We start from the raw sequence: 15269 nt of genomic DNA, 5'->3' as shown, positions 1-15269 counted from the left end.
AAACTCTCAGTAACTTGCTAGTTTCTCCCAGAGGGAGAAGTAGGTATAAGATATCCCGCTGCTGCAAAGCGGCCGCGCACTTCTGGGAGCTCGCTTTTAAGTCTCTGAATGATGGGATTACACACACCTGGGTTCCTCTGCCGGTACCTTCATGTGTGAGGCTTGTTGTGTGGAGAGGGGCCTTGAGCGTGGCTGTGGCTAGGTTCCGGAGGTCTTTGGCCACCGGGAGGGAAGCTGGAGCCCATCCCCTCTGAGGGGCTGGTGGGAAGACAGCCAGGCGTGCAGGCAAGAGATTCTGTCACCTCAACCACAACTTTATAAAAATGCATAGTTTTGTTTTATTTTGTATTTTTGGGTCACACCTGGTTATGCACAGGGGTTACTCCTGGATTTGCACTCAGGAATTACTCCTGGCCGTGCTCAGGGCACTATATGTGATGCTGGGAATTGAACCCAGGTTGGCCACGTGCAAGGCAAATGCCCTACCTGCTGTGCTATCGCTCCAGCCCCTAGTTTTTTTAAAAAAAATGTTATTGGAGATAGTACAAATTTCTATGTCACAGACATATGATGAAATATCAAGAAATCAAACATTTAGCTAAGCACTTAGAGTAGCAACTTTCATGAGTTATGGATTTCAAAATAGTCCCCAAGGGGTTTGCAGCAAATCCCTTCACTGAAGAATTTAAAATTAGATTCAAAGGAAAAACTTGAGTGAGAGACTACTAGAGTGAAAACTCCCACACTAACAAATATGAAACAGATGAAATTTTAGCTTTTCCTATTTTTCAACATATACAACTGCTATTTTTCTGATTCATTAAAAAGGCAAACCTAGTAAACTACACTTTTGGTCATAAATGATATAAAAATCAAACTGACATCACTTAACTGTTGATCCAGAGACGTGCAGATGTATTACAGCGCTCAAGGACAAAGTGATAAACTTCAAATATGGCTTTTATCAATGACAGAAATAGAGAGTTCTTCTGGGGGTTCTTCTTTAGAAAGTCATCTCTTTCCTGCCTTCCCACAATTCACTTGGGATTACGAATGTTAAATACAGCAGCTGATTTTAATTGCCATGATGATGCATAGGGAGAGATGTGATATCTGAAATAACAGGCTTCTAAACAATGAGGGCTTTAAAGATTAAAGTCAGCACTTTAAATTGCACTTACTACAGATTAGGAAGCTAATGTTGACTGGAGAATGCAGGTGTAATATTCTCCATATGTCTGAACACATTGTAGCTGCTGAAAGAGATCAAGCCCTCTGCAACACACACAATAAAAATTCAAGGACAGTGCAATGCAACGTTCTATTTTGAAGGTTAGGAACAAGATCACGACAATCAGTAACAAACATGTAATGATTCAAAGTGTTCTTGAATACAGTATGGCAATCTCAGAAATCAGTGGACATTGGTAGTTTCTTAGTCAACAAGAGGCAGGCTGGTAAGCTGCTGAATGTAATTTGAATATCTAGAATCTTGATCTAAAAAGTAAATTGGTCTGGAGCTGGAGTGATAATATAACAGGTCAAGTGCTTGCCTTACACCCAACTGACCTGGGTGACCTGGTTTAATCTCTGGTACCCTTTATGGTCCCCCGACCTACTAGGAGTGATCCCTGAGCACCACCAGGTATGGCCCCAAACCAAAGATAAGCAAACAAATTAAGTAAGTAAAAGTGAGGTGGTGCACAATCCTGATAGTACTAGTCATCATGGAAATATTGCAGACATTGGTCAGTGGCTAGACCTGTTCAGGTGAGAGAAAAAAATCCCTTCAAACTGCACACATAAGTAAGAATTCATCTGAACACTAAGATCAAAGTATAAATCTTAGGGGGGCGGAGATTTTAATCATGGCATTTGAAAGAAGCATGTGGTCCTTATAAAGTGCTTCTCTTAAATTAGACAATCCTTGGTTTGCTATGTGAAAATTCTGATAGTAAAGGCAAAATTTTACTGGAAAACAAAGTGGGAACAATCCTTTCGATTTGAAAGAAAATTCTCCAAATAATATAGTTTTTGTTTTAGCTACTGGCATATGGGAAAATTTAAGTGGTAAAGTATTTGCTTATAAAGTTTCAACATATATTTGGTGGGGGAAACAATTTATTATACCCCACCAAAGCCCATAAATGTCTGACAGATGGTAATTTTTCCTTACTCTTGCCAGTGTCCCTTTATAACTAAGAAGATTTCTTTTAAAACTTTTCTGAAATTAAACAGAACAATTCTATGATCAAACTCCCTATAAACTTATTATTATGTAGTATCTTCCTACTTGTAGCATAAATTTTCTAAGGTGTTATTTCCGTAAAATAATAAAAATGGTCAAAATTAGCAACAAGCACTCTATGATAAGAAATTTTACTTTAAATTCACTAACACAGAGGCTGGAGATATAATACAGTGGGTAGGGTGCTTGCTTTGCATGTGGACAACCCAGGTTTGATCCCCAGTATCCCATATGGTCTCCTGAGCCATTAGTAATTCCTGAGTGCAGAGGCAGGAGTAATCCCTGAGCACTGCTAAGTATGGCCCTAAAAGTAAAAACCAAATAAATAAATTCTCTAATTCAATATATATGTCTACATATGTCTCTTTATTTATAAATTAAGCTTTCATTCTTTTATCTTGAAATATTAATTTTTAAAATGTTCAACTGCCTTTAAATCACTTCCTAAATTATTCTGATCAATGTATACTGATGTCTAGACAATGAATCTTGGGTCCTTTTCTGAAAGACAAGAAAATTTTCATAAGTCTACATAATTTTACTAGTTTGTTTACTTCGATATGCAAGTACTTTTTTGAAGAAAGAAATGTGTTTACTCAAAGAGCAGAGTGATGGCAGAGTTTAGGGTACATGCCACATGCAAGGGTTTGATCCATGGTGCTACATGGCCTGATCATACCAGAGCGGCCCTGATGGTCCCTTGTAGCACAGGGTCTCAGTAGCACCCATTCTCTGGTTCTTGCAGTGAACTACCAGCACAGCTGGCTGAGTATCATCAGTAGGACCTCTTGAGGACCCCATGGGAGGGCCCCTTGAAGAAATGTATTTACTGATAAGTGAGAAAGAGAGTATACTGAATAGCAGTATACTATACTATACTGAAGGCAACTGGGTGTTATTTGTGGACAATACTAGCTGGTCTCCTGAAGGCAACGATTTGAACTTTGTGTCTGTTGTAAGAACCAGCATTGTGTCCTGTCTGCTCGAAAGCAACAAGGTATCTTTCTCAGGCCATTGTGGGAAAGCTGGAGGCAGTCATATTATAAAAAGCTGATTCTCGCTTGAAAATTAACAACCAAAAAAATAATTGAGTTGAAAAACTGCCCAAGTTAACCTACTATTCCAGCAATTTAAGAAAGCTTTGTTGTTGTTGTTGTTGTTTGAGTTCTGAAAATTCAGAATGATATCATCAATGATTGAGGTTATTTTTCTTTGTTTTTGTCTGGAGAGTTTGTTTTATGCTCAAGTCATAATCCAGATTTTTATCTTATAAAACCAGAAAATCTTAGAGAACAGCATCATTATGGAGAAAATTCCATAATAAATCAAGGGCAGTCTAGGTGATAACTACTATAGAATCCCTGGGACGAAACCCTTTCTTGCATGACCACTCTGGCATCATTATGGGTGCAAAATGTCAGTCACCTAACAAACAAGAGGATTATGAGATGCAACAGATACTACTGTAAAGGCCTGACTCTATTCCGTACCCCAGTCCAGAAGTCTAAGAAAAACAAAGAAAAAGTTAAATGATGCTTAAAAGTTTCATGTGGAAAATTTGTTTCCCTTTAAGGAAGTTAAAGACACTTGTTTAATAATCATTCAAATATTAGAGAGAAAATTAAAGAATTGAGGTGATTCAAGAACTTTCCTTTCGTTGGCCTCTAAATTAAGGACAACTCAAGAGTTGAAAAGCATCATCTTAAAACCTGGCCCCCAAATGTAAGAAAGGAATCACTGGATATCTTTGTTGTTCTCACCATTTCTTCTTCTGAGAAAGCAATAAGAAACATCAAACCATCTTCCCATTAGGAGGGTCACTTGGCAGGGCATGTTTTAAGGTCTCACCTTGATCATCCTTTCCCCTTAGGGAAAAGAAAAGCATCTCATCTCTAGGCAAAGTTCAGGACCCAGAAAAAAATTGCTCAGCTCTGATTATATAGGGACTAAAGCAAACAAGATCCTCTTGGTTGATCTCAGCCTTTGGTTGTTCTCAAATTTGTCTCACTGCAACATCAACAACAGCAAAAATGAGAAATAAATGTAGCCTCCGATGGAGTCTTCCTTCATTTGCTGGCCTGTTCCGGCAGGCCGAAGAGCAGAGCTTAAACTCTTGATGAGGTAAAGGTAATCCTGGGTTCTACTTCTGGTGCCACCAGTCATATGTTGCAGGGCTCCAGTAAGGTTACTATAAAAATTACACCAAAACTCAAGAAAAAAAAGCTTCTGTGACTCCTCCTCCTCCTCCTCCTATAATTTTTATTCGGTAAGTCTGCCTGATGAGGCTATTTTAAATAGTGGTGAGAGCAAGAGGGGGAGGAAGAAGAGGTTTACTTCCTGGTGGGAGCCAACTGAAAACAACTGGAGCTCAAGAAACAATTTAAAAAAACATTAATGCCATGTACAGTTCCGCGAAGGAGTGACTGCACCCGTCTGGCAGGGCCCTGGGAGGCAGAACTACGCCTGACGCAGAGGATGGGGTTCAGGCAAATCTGCGTTTGCATGCGGAGTACTTGGAGGTAGGGTGGAAGGGTCGGACTAAGGGTCCGCGCCGGTCCCTAGTGGGGGACTTCTCTGGGGCAACCCGGAGGGGAGGGACGGTGAGGTTGGGGGCTCCGGGGCTTTCGAGTTCTAGAAGCAGCTCCAAGCAGCAGCAGAGGGGCGAGCGGGCCGGCCAGGTTTCTGGGTCCCCTGCAGGAGAACCCCGATTTCCCCGAGGTGGGTCGGGGCCCGGCCGGGCTGAGAGTCTCGCGCCCGGAAACGCGGTTGCTATGACGACGGAGGCGGTTGGCCTGCGGGCCGGGAACAGGCGGCCAGGAAGGGAGTTGGGCGCGGCTTCGGTTGCTATGGCAGCGAGGGACGCCTAGGTGGGTTCGGCGCTGTCGAGAGACCCAGGTCCTGCTGTCCTCCGTATGGCACCCAAAAAGGAGAAAGGCGGGACTGCCAACGCCGGCCCCAAGCTCTGGGAACCGTCTCTCATCGCTGCACAGTTCAACCAGGTGAGCCCCCGGCCCCCAGCACCCAGGGCGAGCACCCCCCCCAGGACGGGCAGCCCCCCAGGACGGGCAGCCCACCCGCCTCCTCAGCGTCCTTAAAGTCCTGCTCCCCAAACTGCTTCTGCCACGTGGTGGTCCTGCTCGCCAAGCGACCCTAAAGGACTCAGGGTCCCTTGCGAGGCAGGGCTTTGTAGAACCTGGTTGTCGGTGGATGGGGGGAAACAGGCGAAGGCCGCATTGCGCAGGCGCCCCTGCACAGCCCGGTGGTCCTGGCCCTCGCCGCTGCTGTCTCTGCAGAGACCTGCCTCCTCCCTGCATCTCGCACCCCGTGCTAATCAACGGGCGAGGCCCCACATCGACTCTCCTATGGCATGGCCCAGAGTAAAACTTCAATAACCGCGTGAAAGCACTGGGCAGCTGCACCAGCGGGCTCCTCCGGTGAGGCCTGGCGCTCCCTCGCACCACCCCACCACTCTCTTTTAAAGTATTTTTTTAGTTTTCTTTTACTTTTTTAAAAATTTTATTGAATCACCGTGAGATAGTTACAAGCTTTCATGTTTGGGTTACAATCACACAATGATCAAGCATCAGAGCATGTCCCAGAGGCACCAGGAAATGTGCAGCCGCCTGCCAAGGGAATTCAACTCTCAGAACTGGCTTGCGGCCTACCTGCCCAAGTCCCTCCTGTCTCCTCAGTTATAGGTGCAAATAGCTCTTGTCATCTGGGGCTGGGAGTCCCTCACAGCACCGAATTTGTAAACCTAGGGTAACACTGCATCAGAAGGGGGATGATTCAGGGAATTCCAGCCTGCTTTTCCAAAGAACATTTAAACAGTGGAAAAATGGGAAATAGGGCCAGAGAGATAACAGTGGGGAAGGCATTTGCCCTGCAGGCAGCTGACCCAGACATCCTATACGGAACTCCCCCCATTCCCCTATGCCCCCCTCCCCCTGACTCCTGAGTGCAAAACCAGGAATAAGCCCTGAAGGGCATCACCCAGTGTGAATCTCACCCAAAAAGGTGCAGGGGTGGGGGAGGGGTAGAGGGGGAATTAAATTTTTTATTTTACATGTGTACTGGAGCCATAGCACAGCAGGTAGGGCGTTTGCCTTGCAGCTACCAACCCGGTTGATTCCTCTGTCCCTCTCGGAGAGCCAGCAAGCTACTGAGAGTATCCCACCTGCAGGCCAGAGCCTGGCAAGCTCCCCGTGGCATATTTGATATGCCAAAAACAGTAACAACAAGTCTCACAATGGAGATGTTACTGGTGCCCGCTAGAGCAAATCACTGAACAAGGTTGACAGTGTTATTTTACATGTGTACAGTGCACTAGAAAGTTATCACTATATCACTGTATCACTGTCATCTGGTTGCTCATTATAGGAAAAGTTATACAAAAAATATATCTGCAGTCGTTTGGTGCCCTTTTGAGACCTATTTGTTCTATTTTCCTCCGTAATTATTTTGCCTCTAGGGACATAAGTCTGCCTGTTGCAAAAACATTAATCCTGATAAAAATTTCCTGAACTTAATTACAAAATTGCTGATACTGACATGATAATGCATGGCAGTGAGGAATTTTTGGTGATTTTTGTAACTTAAGGGAATGAAAGGTGTCAACTCAGTATTTCCCACTTACATTCTCAAAATTTCAAATATGTGTTTCAAAATACTTTGTAAAAACACCTTCTCTTGCTTTTATAAGTCAAAACTAGCTAAGCTATTTCCTTCCTCCATTTCTTTAAGATTGTATAGGCAAGCTTGGGCTTAGGTGTCTATTTCTGCTTGAATTATAAACTGCTGAACAACGAAGTTTGATAGAGGTGCTGACACTGCATTAACTCCAGTGTTGCAAATATGAAGCTATAATTTCCTACTTAATGGAAAACCTAAAGGCACTATTTTTACTTGCGACTGGAAAGGCTGAAATAATATTCAGCTTTCTGCTCAAATGGTAGAATTTCAATAAATCTATTTAATAGACTTTGAACTCAGAATAATATGAGTTTTAGCAACAATGGTGAACTTCTTCGTTGTGTTGGAATACATGTTCTTATTGTATGAGGAAGACCTTTGCACTCCACCCCTTCCCATATTTTTCTCTCAGCTTGATTTCATATCTGATCCAAGAATAAAGTTTCTATGTTAACCATAGCCTAACCACCAATATAACATTTTAAATGTGGGGTGAATATGATGACGTATGTGTGAATTCTTTATTCACATGATTAGAAAAATGCTTTGCACATAATGGGTGTTCATAAAAAAAACTGTTACTGCTTTTATTCCCAGCACATTTATTTCCATTTAATTGCTATTCATGTACAGAATTGTGTTGCAGAACCTATGACAAAGTATGTGTGATACTATCTTGATTATTGTGTGTATGTGCTGAGGATTGGAGAAGGGAATACATTTTCCCTAGATTTCTTAACTAAGCAAGTTTTTAGAATTAACTGATAAAGTAACCAGTCGTGATTCTGAGCTCCAATCTCTAGGGGTTGTAGTAGATTTTTGTTTTTGTTTTGGACTCACTCACAGCAGTGCCCAGGACTTACTTCTGACTCTGTGCTCAGGAATCACTCCTGGTAGTGCTTGGGGGACCATATGCAGTGCCAAGGATCAAACTTGGGTCTACCTCATGCAAAACAATCACTTTATACCCTGTATTATCTTGCTCTCTGACCTGAGACTTTAAAGAGAATAAACAAGTTCCATTTGGTTTTAGTAAATTTACTTTAACTATTTCAAGGCATCCTTTCAGGTGGAAATAATTCATTTTTCAGTATCTTTCAGTTAATCTCAAAACATAGAATGATAGCCAATAAATGTAAGGTGCTTTATTACTTAGCACTAAATAATTACATGGAGACACAGTTTAGGAAGAGGAATATGGCTTGTGGTAGTCAGGAAATGGTTTATAAAATACTTGCCTTTGACAAGGTCCTGAAGAAAGGATAGAATTTGAATAGGCAGAATAGAAAGAGGATAATTGTTTTAGGGCAATAAATCAATATATGCCATAAATAAATCTGAGACAATTAATTAGAAAAAGTTTAAATGGTTGGATGGACCGAATCTGAGAGTACAGTGCTCCTAAATTTGTCAATTTAACAGTCATGCACCAAAATGGGCTGGAGCTATAGCTCAGCAGGTAGGGTGTTCACTTTGCATGTGGCTGACCCGGGTTCAATTCCTCCACCCTGCAAGCTACCGAGAGTATCTCATCCGAAGGGCAGAGCCTGGCAAGCTCCCTGTGGCATATTCAATATACCAAAAACAGTAACAACAAGTCTCACAATGGAGACATTACTGGTGCCCACTTGAGCAAATTGATGAGCAATGGGATGACAGTGACTGACAGCACCAAAAAATTTAGCTGACTCAATTTGCTGTTTCACAGATAATGGATCTGGAGAGTATTATGCTGAGTGAAGTTAGTCATAAGAAAAGGGAAAGATACAGAATGACCTTCCTCATATGTGGAATAAAAAGAAATGTAGTAAGGAAACTACAGATGTTCAAAAACAACAGAAACTGACAATTGGTCTTTAGGAGGCAGCATATCAGTGTAGCGGTAGAGGTGAGAGTAGGACGGAATTGAGCTTGCTGGGCTCTCTGAGAGGGATGGAGGAATCAAACGTGGGTCGGCCATGTGCAAGGCAAATGCCCTATCCACTGTGCTGCAGTCCTACCATGGTAATAAGAAATAAAATTATAAAACATTTCTCATTAAGTTCAACTTAATTTAATCTGATATAAAAGCGTTTTTAATTTCTTCACTTTGACATTATTATTATTTTTTGAGAACTGAATAATTTTTAAAAAATTTATTTATTTATTTATTATTTTAATGTACACCGTGAGGTACAGTTACAGACTTACAAACTTTCATGCTTACATTTCAGTCATACAATGATTGAGTGCCGATACCTCTGCCAGTGCCCATTCTCCACCACCAATGATCCCAGTATCCCTCCCTCATCCATCCCCCTCCAGGCACATTCCCTTTTGCTCTCTCTCTACTTTTGGGTGTTGTGGTTTGCAATACAGGTATTAAGAGGCCATCATGTTCAGTCTATAGTCTACTTTCAGCACACAACTTCCATTCCATCCCAAGAGAACTCTTCAAGCATCATTTACTTGGTGGCTCCTTCTCTATTTGAGCTGCCTTTTCCCCCAGCATGTGAGGTTGGCTTCCAAGCCATGGAGCAATCCTCCTGGTCCTTATCTCTACTATCCTTGGACATTAGTCTTCCATTCTGTTACTTTATATTCCACAAATTCTATGTCTGTCCCTCTCTCTCTGACTCATTTCACTTAACATGATGCTCTCAATGTTGATCCACTATATAAATTTCATGACTTCATCTTTTCTAACAGCTGCATAGTATTCCATTGTGTGGATATACCAAGATTTCTTTAACCTGTCATCTGTTCTCAGGCACTTGGGTTTTTTCCAGATTCTGGCTATTGTAAACAGTGCTGCAATGAACATACAAATGCAGATGTTATTTCTACTATACTTTTTTGCATCTCCAGGATATATTCCCAGAAGTGGTATTACTGGGTCAAATGGGAGCTCAATTTCTAATTTTTTGAGAAACATCCATACTGTTTTCCAAAAGGGCTGAACCAGTCAGCATTCCCACCAGCAGTGAAGGAGAGTCCCTTTCTCCCACATCCAAGCCAACACCAGTTGCTTTTGTTCTTTTGGATGTGGGCCAGTCTCTGTGTTTGAGATGATATCTCATTGTTGTTTTGATCTGCATCTCCCTAATGATTAGTGATGAAAAGCATTTTCTCATGTGCCTTTTGGTCAGTTGGATTTCTTCTTTGAGAAAGTTTCTGTTCATTTCATCGCCCCCATTTTCTGATGGGATTGGATGTTTCCTTCTTGTAGAGTTCAACCAGTGCCTTGTATATCCTTGATATCAATCCCTTATCAGATGGGTATTGGGTGAATATCCTTTCCCATTATGTAGATTGTCTTTGTATTCTGGTCACTGTTTTTCTTTAGAGGTACAGAAGTTTCTTATTTTAAGATAGTCCCATTTGTTTATCTCTGATTCCACTTTCTGGTCAGTGGCATGTCATCTTTGAAGATACCTTTAGCTTCAATATCATGGAAGGAAGGTTTTGCCAAACTTTTCTTCAATGTATCTGATGGATTCTGGTCTGATGTTGAGGTCTTTAATCCATTTTGATCTGACTTTTGTGCATGTTGTTTGTAGAGGTCTGAGCCCATTTATTGCATGTAGCTGCCCAGTTTTGCCAGCACCTTTTGTTAAAGAGGCTTTCCTTAGATGGTCATATATTTGAGGGTGTTTGTAAGGATATTAAACCCTGTTCCATTGGTCTGAGGTTCTGCCTTTGTACCAGTACCATGCTATTTTAATTATTACCACTTTGTAGTAGAGCTTGAGGTTGGGGAAGGCGATGCATCCCATTATTTTTTTCCCCAAGAATTGCTTTAGCTATTCGTGGGGGGTTGTTGTTCCATATGAATTTCAGGAGTATTTGATCCATTTCTTTGAAGAATTTCATGTGTATCCTTATAGGGATAACACTGAATCTGTATAATGCTTTAGGGAGTATTGCCATTTTGACAATGTTAATTCTCCCAATCCATAAGCAGAGGATATGTTTCCATTTCATCGTGTCCTCTTTTATTTCATGGAGTAGCGTTTTGTAGTTTTCTTTGTAAAGTTTCTTTACCTCCTTAGTTAAGCTGATTCCAAGGTACTTGATTTTCTGAGGCATGATTGTGAACCGGATTGCTTTTTTCATGTCCCTTTCCTCTATCTAATTATTTGCATATAAAGAAGCCATGGACTTTTGGGTATTGATTTTATAGCCTGCAATTTTACTATACAAGTCTATTTTTTTCTAGGAGATTCTTGGTAGAGGCTTTCGGGATCTCTAAAAGTAGTATCATATCATCTGCAAACAATGAGAACTTGATTTCTTTCTTTCCTATTTGGATGCCCTTAATAACTTCTTCTTGCCTAACCATGATTTCAAGTACTTCCAGTATTATATTGAACATAAGTGGAGAGAGTGGGCATCCTTGTCTTGTCCTTGATCTTAGAGGGAAGGCCCTTAGTTTTTCCCCATTGAGGATAATGCTTGCCATAGACTTGTGGTAGATGGCTTTGACTGTATTGAGGAAAGTTCCTTCAATACCCATTTTGGTAAGAGTTTTCATTTTTTTTTAATTTTTTTATTGAGTCACCATGTGGAAAGTTACAAAGTTTTCAGGTTTAAGTCTCAGTTATACAATGCTTGAACACCCATCCCTTCACCAGTGCACATATTCCACCACCAAGAATCGCAGTATAGCTCCACCCCGTCCCCCCACACCCTTAGCCCCCCCACCCCAGCCCTCCCCACCACCCCTAGCCCCGCCCTTGCCTGAGTAACTGATAAATTTCACTTTACTTTAACTTTGATTGCATTCAATATTTCAACAAAACTCACTATTATTGTTTGGAGAGTCTCCCCCCTAAAGTCAGACCTGCTGAAAAGGAAGCATTTGACAATTTGTTTTCCATTGCTGAGAATGAAGAGGTATGAGGTTGAGTGACCGCACCTAGTGGCCTCACAGTTTTGGGTTTCTGTATTTTAATATTTTGGTAACTAAGTCCAGAGAAAGATCTGCCAGGAATTACATCACTGCAAACTTGCACTTCTCAATTATATTATATTCCACATATGAGTGCAATCTTTTTATGTCTGTCTCCTTCTTTCTGACTCATTTCACTCAACATGATACTTTCCATGTTTATCCGTTTATATGCAAATTTCATGACTTCGTGTTTTCTGACAGCTACATAGTATTCCATTGTGTATATGTACCAGAGTTTCTTTAACCAGTCATCTGTTTTGGGGCACTCTGTTTTTTTCAAGATTCTGGCTATTGTAAACAGTGCTGCAATGAACATAGAAATGCAGATGCCATCTCTACTATACCTTTGTGCCTCTCCAGGATATATTCCCAAGAGTGGTATCGCTGGGTCAAATGGAAGCTCAATTTCTAATTTTTTGAGAATTGTCCATATTGTTTTCCAAAAGGGCTGAACGAGTCGGCATTCCCTTGGTGAGAGTTTTCATCAGAAATAGATGCTGGAACTTGTTAAATGTTTTCTCTGCATCTATTGATATGATCATATGGTTTTAATCTTTTCTTTTATTGATATAATGGATTATGTTGATTGATTTCTGAATGTTAAACCATCCTTCCATCCCCAGGATGAATCCCACTTGGTCGTAGTGTATGATCTTTTTGATGAGTTGTTGGATTCTATTCACTAATATTCTGTTGAGGATATTCCCACCCATGTTCATCCATATCATTCATGATATCAGCCTGTAGTTTTCTTTTTTTGTGGTGTCTCTGTTTGCTTTTGGTATTAGGGAGATATATGCCTTAGAGAAACTGTTTGGAAGAGTTTCTGTTTCTTTCATTTCCTGGAAAAACGAGAAGAACTGGCAATAGATCCTCTTTAAATGTTTGGAAGCATTCTCTAGTGAATCCATCTGGATCTGGGCTTTTGTTTTTGGGAGGACCTTTGATTATAGTTCCAACTTCCTTGATAGTAATAGTCTATTGAGGTATGACAAATCTTCTTGGTTCAAGAATAGTAGAAATAAGTACCAGTAGGTTGGCTCCATGGCTTGGAAGCTGGTCTCACTTGCTGGAGAAAAAGGCAGCTCAGATAGAGAAGGGAACACCAAGTAAAATGTGGTTGGAGATCCCGTTCGGGAAGGGAGATGCGTGTTAAAAGTAGACTAGAGACTGAACACAATGGCCACTCAATAACCCTATTGCAAACCACAACACCCAACTGGAGAGAGAGAGAGATCAAAAGGGAATACCTTGCCACAGAGGCAGGGTGGGGTGGGGGGGGAGACGGGATGGGGGGGAGGGATAGTGGGTTTATTGGTAGTGGAGAATGGGCACTGGTGGAGGGATGTGTTTGTGAACATTGTATGAGGGAAAAACAAGTTCTAAAATGTGTGAATTTGTATCTGTACCCTCATGATGATTCACTAATTAAAGAATAAAATAAAATAAAATAAATTCATATTTAAAAAAAAGACCAAAAAACCAAATCTTCTTGGTTCAATTTTGGGAGATTATAGGAAGCCAGGAATTTATCCATTTCTTCTAGCTTCTCTTGTTTCGTGGCATACAGACTTTCAAAGTAGTCTCTGATGATCATTTGAATTTCTTTGGTCTCTGTTGTGATGTCCCCTTTTCATTTCTGATTCGGTTTATTAGGGTTCTCCTTCTCTCTTTCTTTTTGAGTCTTGCTAGTGGTTTATTAATCTTGTTTATTTTCTCAAAAAACCAGCTTTTGGTTTCACTGATCTTTCAGATTGTTTTTTGGGTTTCCATGTTGTTAATTTCTGCTCCAGGTTTTATTATTTCTTTCCTTCTGCCTGGTTTGGGCTCCTTTTGTTGGTCCTTTTCTAAGATCTTGAGCTGTGAAGTCAAATTATTTTGTGAGCCCTTTATTCATTCCTGAGAAATGCTTACAGAGCTATAAATTTTACCCTTAACATGGCATCAGCTGTGTCCCACAGGTTCCAGTAGTTTGTGTCTTCATTTCCAGGTATCTTTTGATTTTTTTCCTTGATTTACTTCCTGACCCACTCGTTGTTCAACATTGATTTGTTTAATTTCCAGGAGTTTGATTTGGTTCTCTGTGTCTGTGCGTGATTAACTTCTATCTTCAATGCATCATGGCGTGAAAAGATAGTTGATAGAATTTCTATCTTCCTGATTCTATTGAGATATGTTTCGTGACCCAGCACGTGGTCTATTTTGGAAAACATTCTGTGTGCACTGGAAAAGAATGTGTATTCTTTTTTTGTGTGTGTGGGGGGGGCGGGGTAGAGCCCTGGATAGATCTGTTAGTCCTCTATCTTTAATTTCTTCCTTCAAATCCATGTTTTCTTGCTGAGTTTTAATCTTGTCAATCGATCTAGAGGGATAAGACTGTGTTTAAGTCTCCAACTACTATTGTGTGGCTAACAATTTCCTCCTTAAAATCTGTTAGCAGTTGTTTTAAGTATTTAGCTGGTCCCTCATTGGGTGCATACACGTTTAGGAGTGTGATTTCTTCCTGCTCAACATATCCCTTGATTATTAAAAAATAGCCTTTGCTGTCCCTCCTAATCTTTTTCAACCTGAAATCCTGTTGTTAGATACTAGTATGGCCACCCAGGCTTTGTTTGAAGGAGTTGTTTGCTTGCAAGATTGTTTTCCATCCTTTGAGTCTGTTTGCTCTGACTCTTCAGATGTGTTTCTTGTAGGCAGTAGAATGTTGGTTTCAGTTTCTGAATCCATTTTGACACTCTGTGTCTCTTAACTGGTGCAATTATACTATTGACATTGAGAGAGATTATTGTCACAGGGTTTTGTGCCATCTTTCTGCGGAGATTTTTTGTGCTTGTAGAGGTCTTTTTTTCTTGTCTTACAGCAGCCCGCTTAGTACTTCTTTAAGGTTTGGTTTTGAGTCTCTGAAGTTCCTGAGATACTGTTTATCCTCGAAATAGTGTATCGTTCCTTCAAGTTTGAGTGAGAGTTTAGCTGAATATTCTTAGTGAGGCATTCATTTCATTGAATTTTTTGACTATATCCCCCCATTGTCTTCGGGCTTGGAGGGTTTCCTCTGATAGGTCTGCTATAAATTTAAGGGGTGCTCCTTTGTATGTGATTTCCTTCTTTGACCTTGCTGCTTGCAATAGTGTGTCTCTATTGATGACATCCATCATTCTGATTATGATATGTTTTAAAGTCTTTTTTATTAGGGTCTCTTTTAGCTGGCACCCTTCAGGCTCCTTGGATCTAGATGCCTGCATTCTCCAGCTCTGGGAACTTTTCAGCAATGATGTATTTAACTGTGGCTTTTTCATTGGGGTTGCCTCCCTGTCCTTCTGGTACTCTGATGATTCTTATGTTGTTCCTCTTGGATTCATCCCCTAAGTCTCTGATTCGCCCTAGAGCTATTTTGAG

At 40.9% G+C, this 15269-nt stretch overlaps 1 protein-coding gene across 1 annotated transcript in view; it reads left to right on the top strand.

Annotated features, from left to right (window-relative positions):
- The first annotated feature begins 5160 nt into the window (after positions 1 to 5160).
- SPAG17 (sperm associated antigen 17) overlaps positions 5161 to 15269 on the top strand; it is a 317179-nt gene continuing 307070 nt past the window's right edge. The window contains exon 1 of the mRNA XM_055132151.1: positions 5161 to 5247. Coding sequence (XP_054988126.1) covers positions 5161 to 5247 — 87 coding nt within the window. The remainder of the gene's footprint in view (positions 5248 to 15269) is intronic.

The sequence above is a fragment of the Sorex araneus genome, chromosome 3 (assembly GCF_027595985.1).
Source record: "Sorex araneus isolate mSorAra2 chromosome 3, mSorAra2.pri, whole genome shotgun sequence".
In the NCBI taxonomy this organism is placed as follows: Eukaryota; Metazoa; Chordata; class Mammalia; order Eulipotyphla; family Soricidae; genus Sorex; species Sorex araneus.
This window is presented reverse-complemented; position numbering and strand designations above follow the sequence as displayed.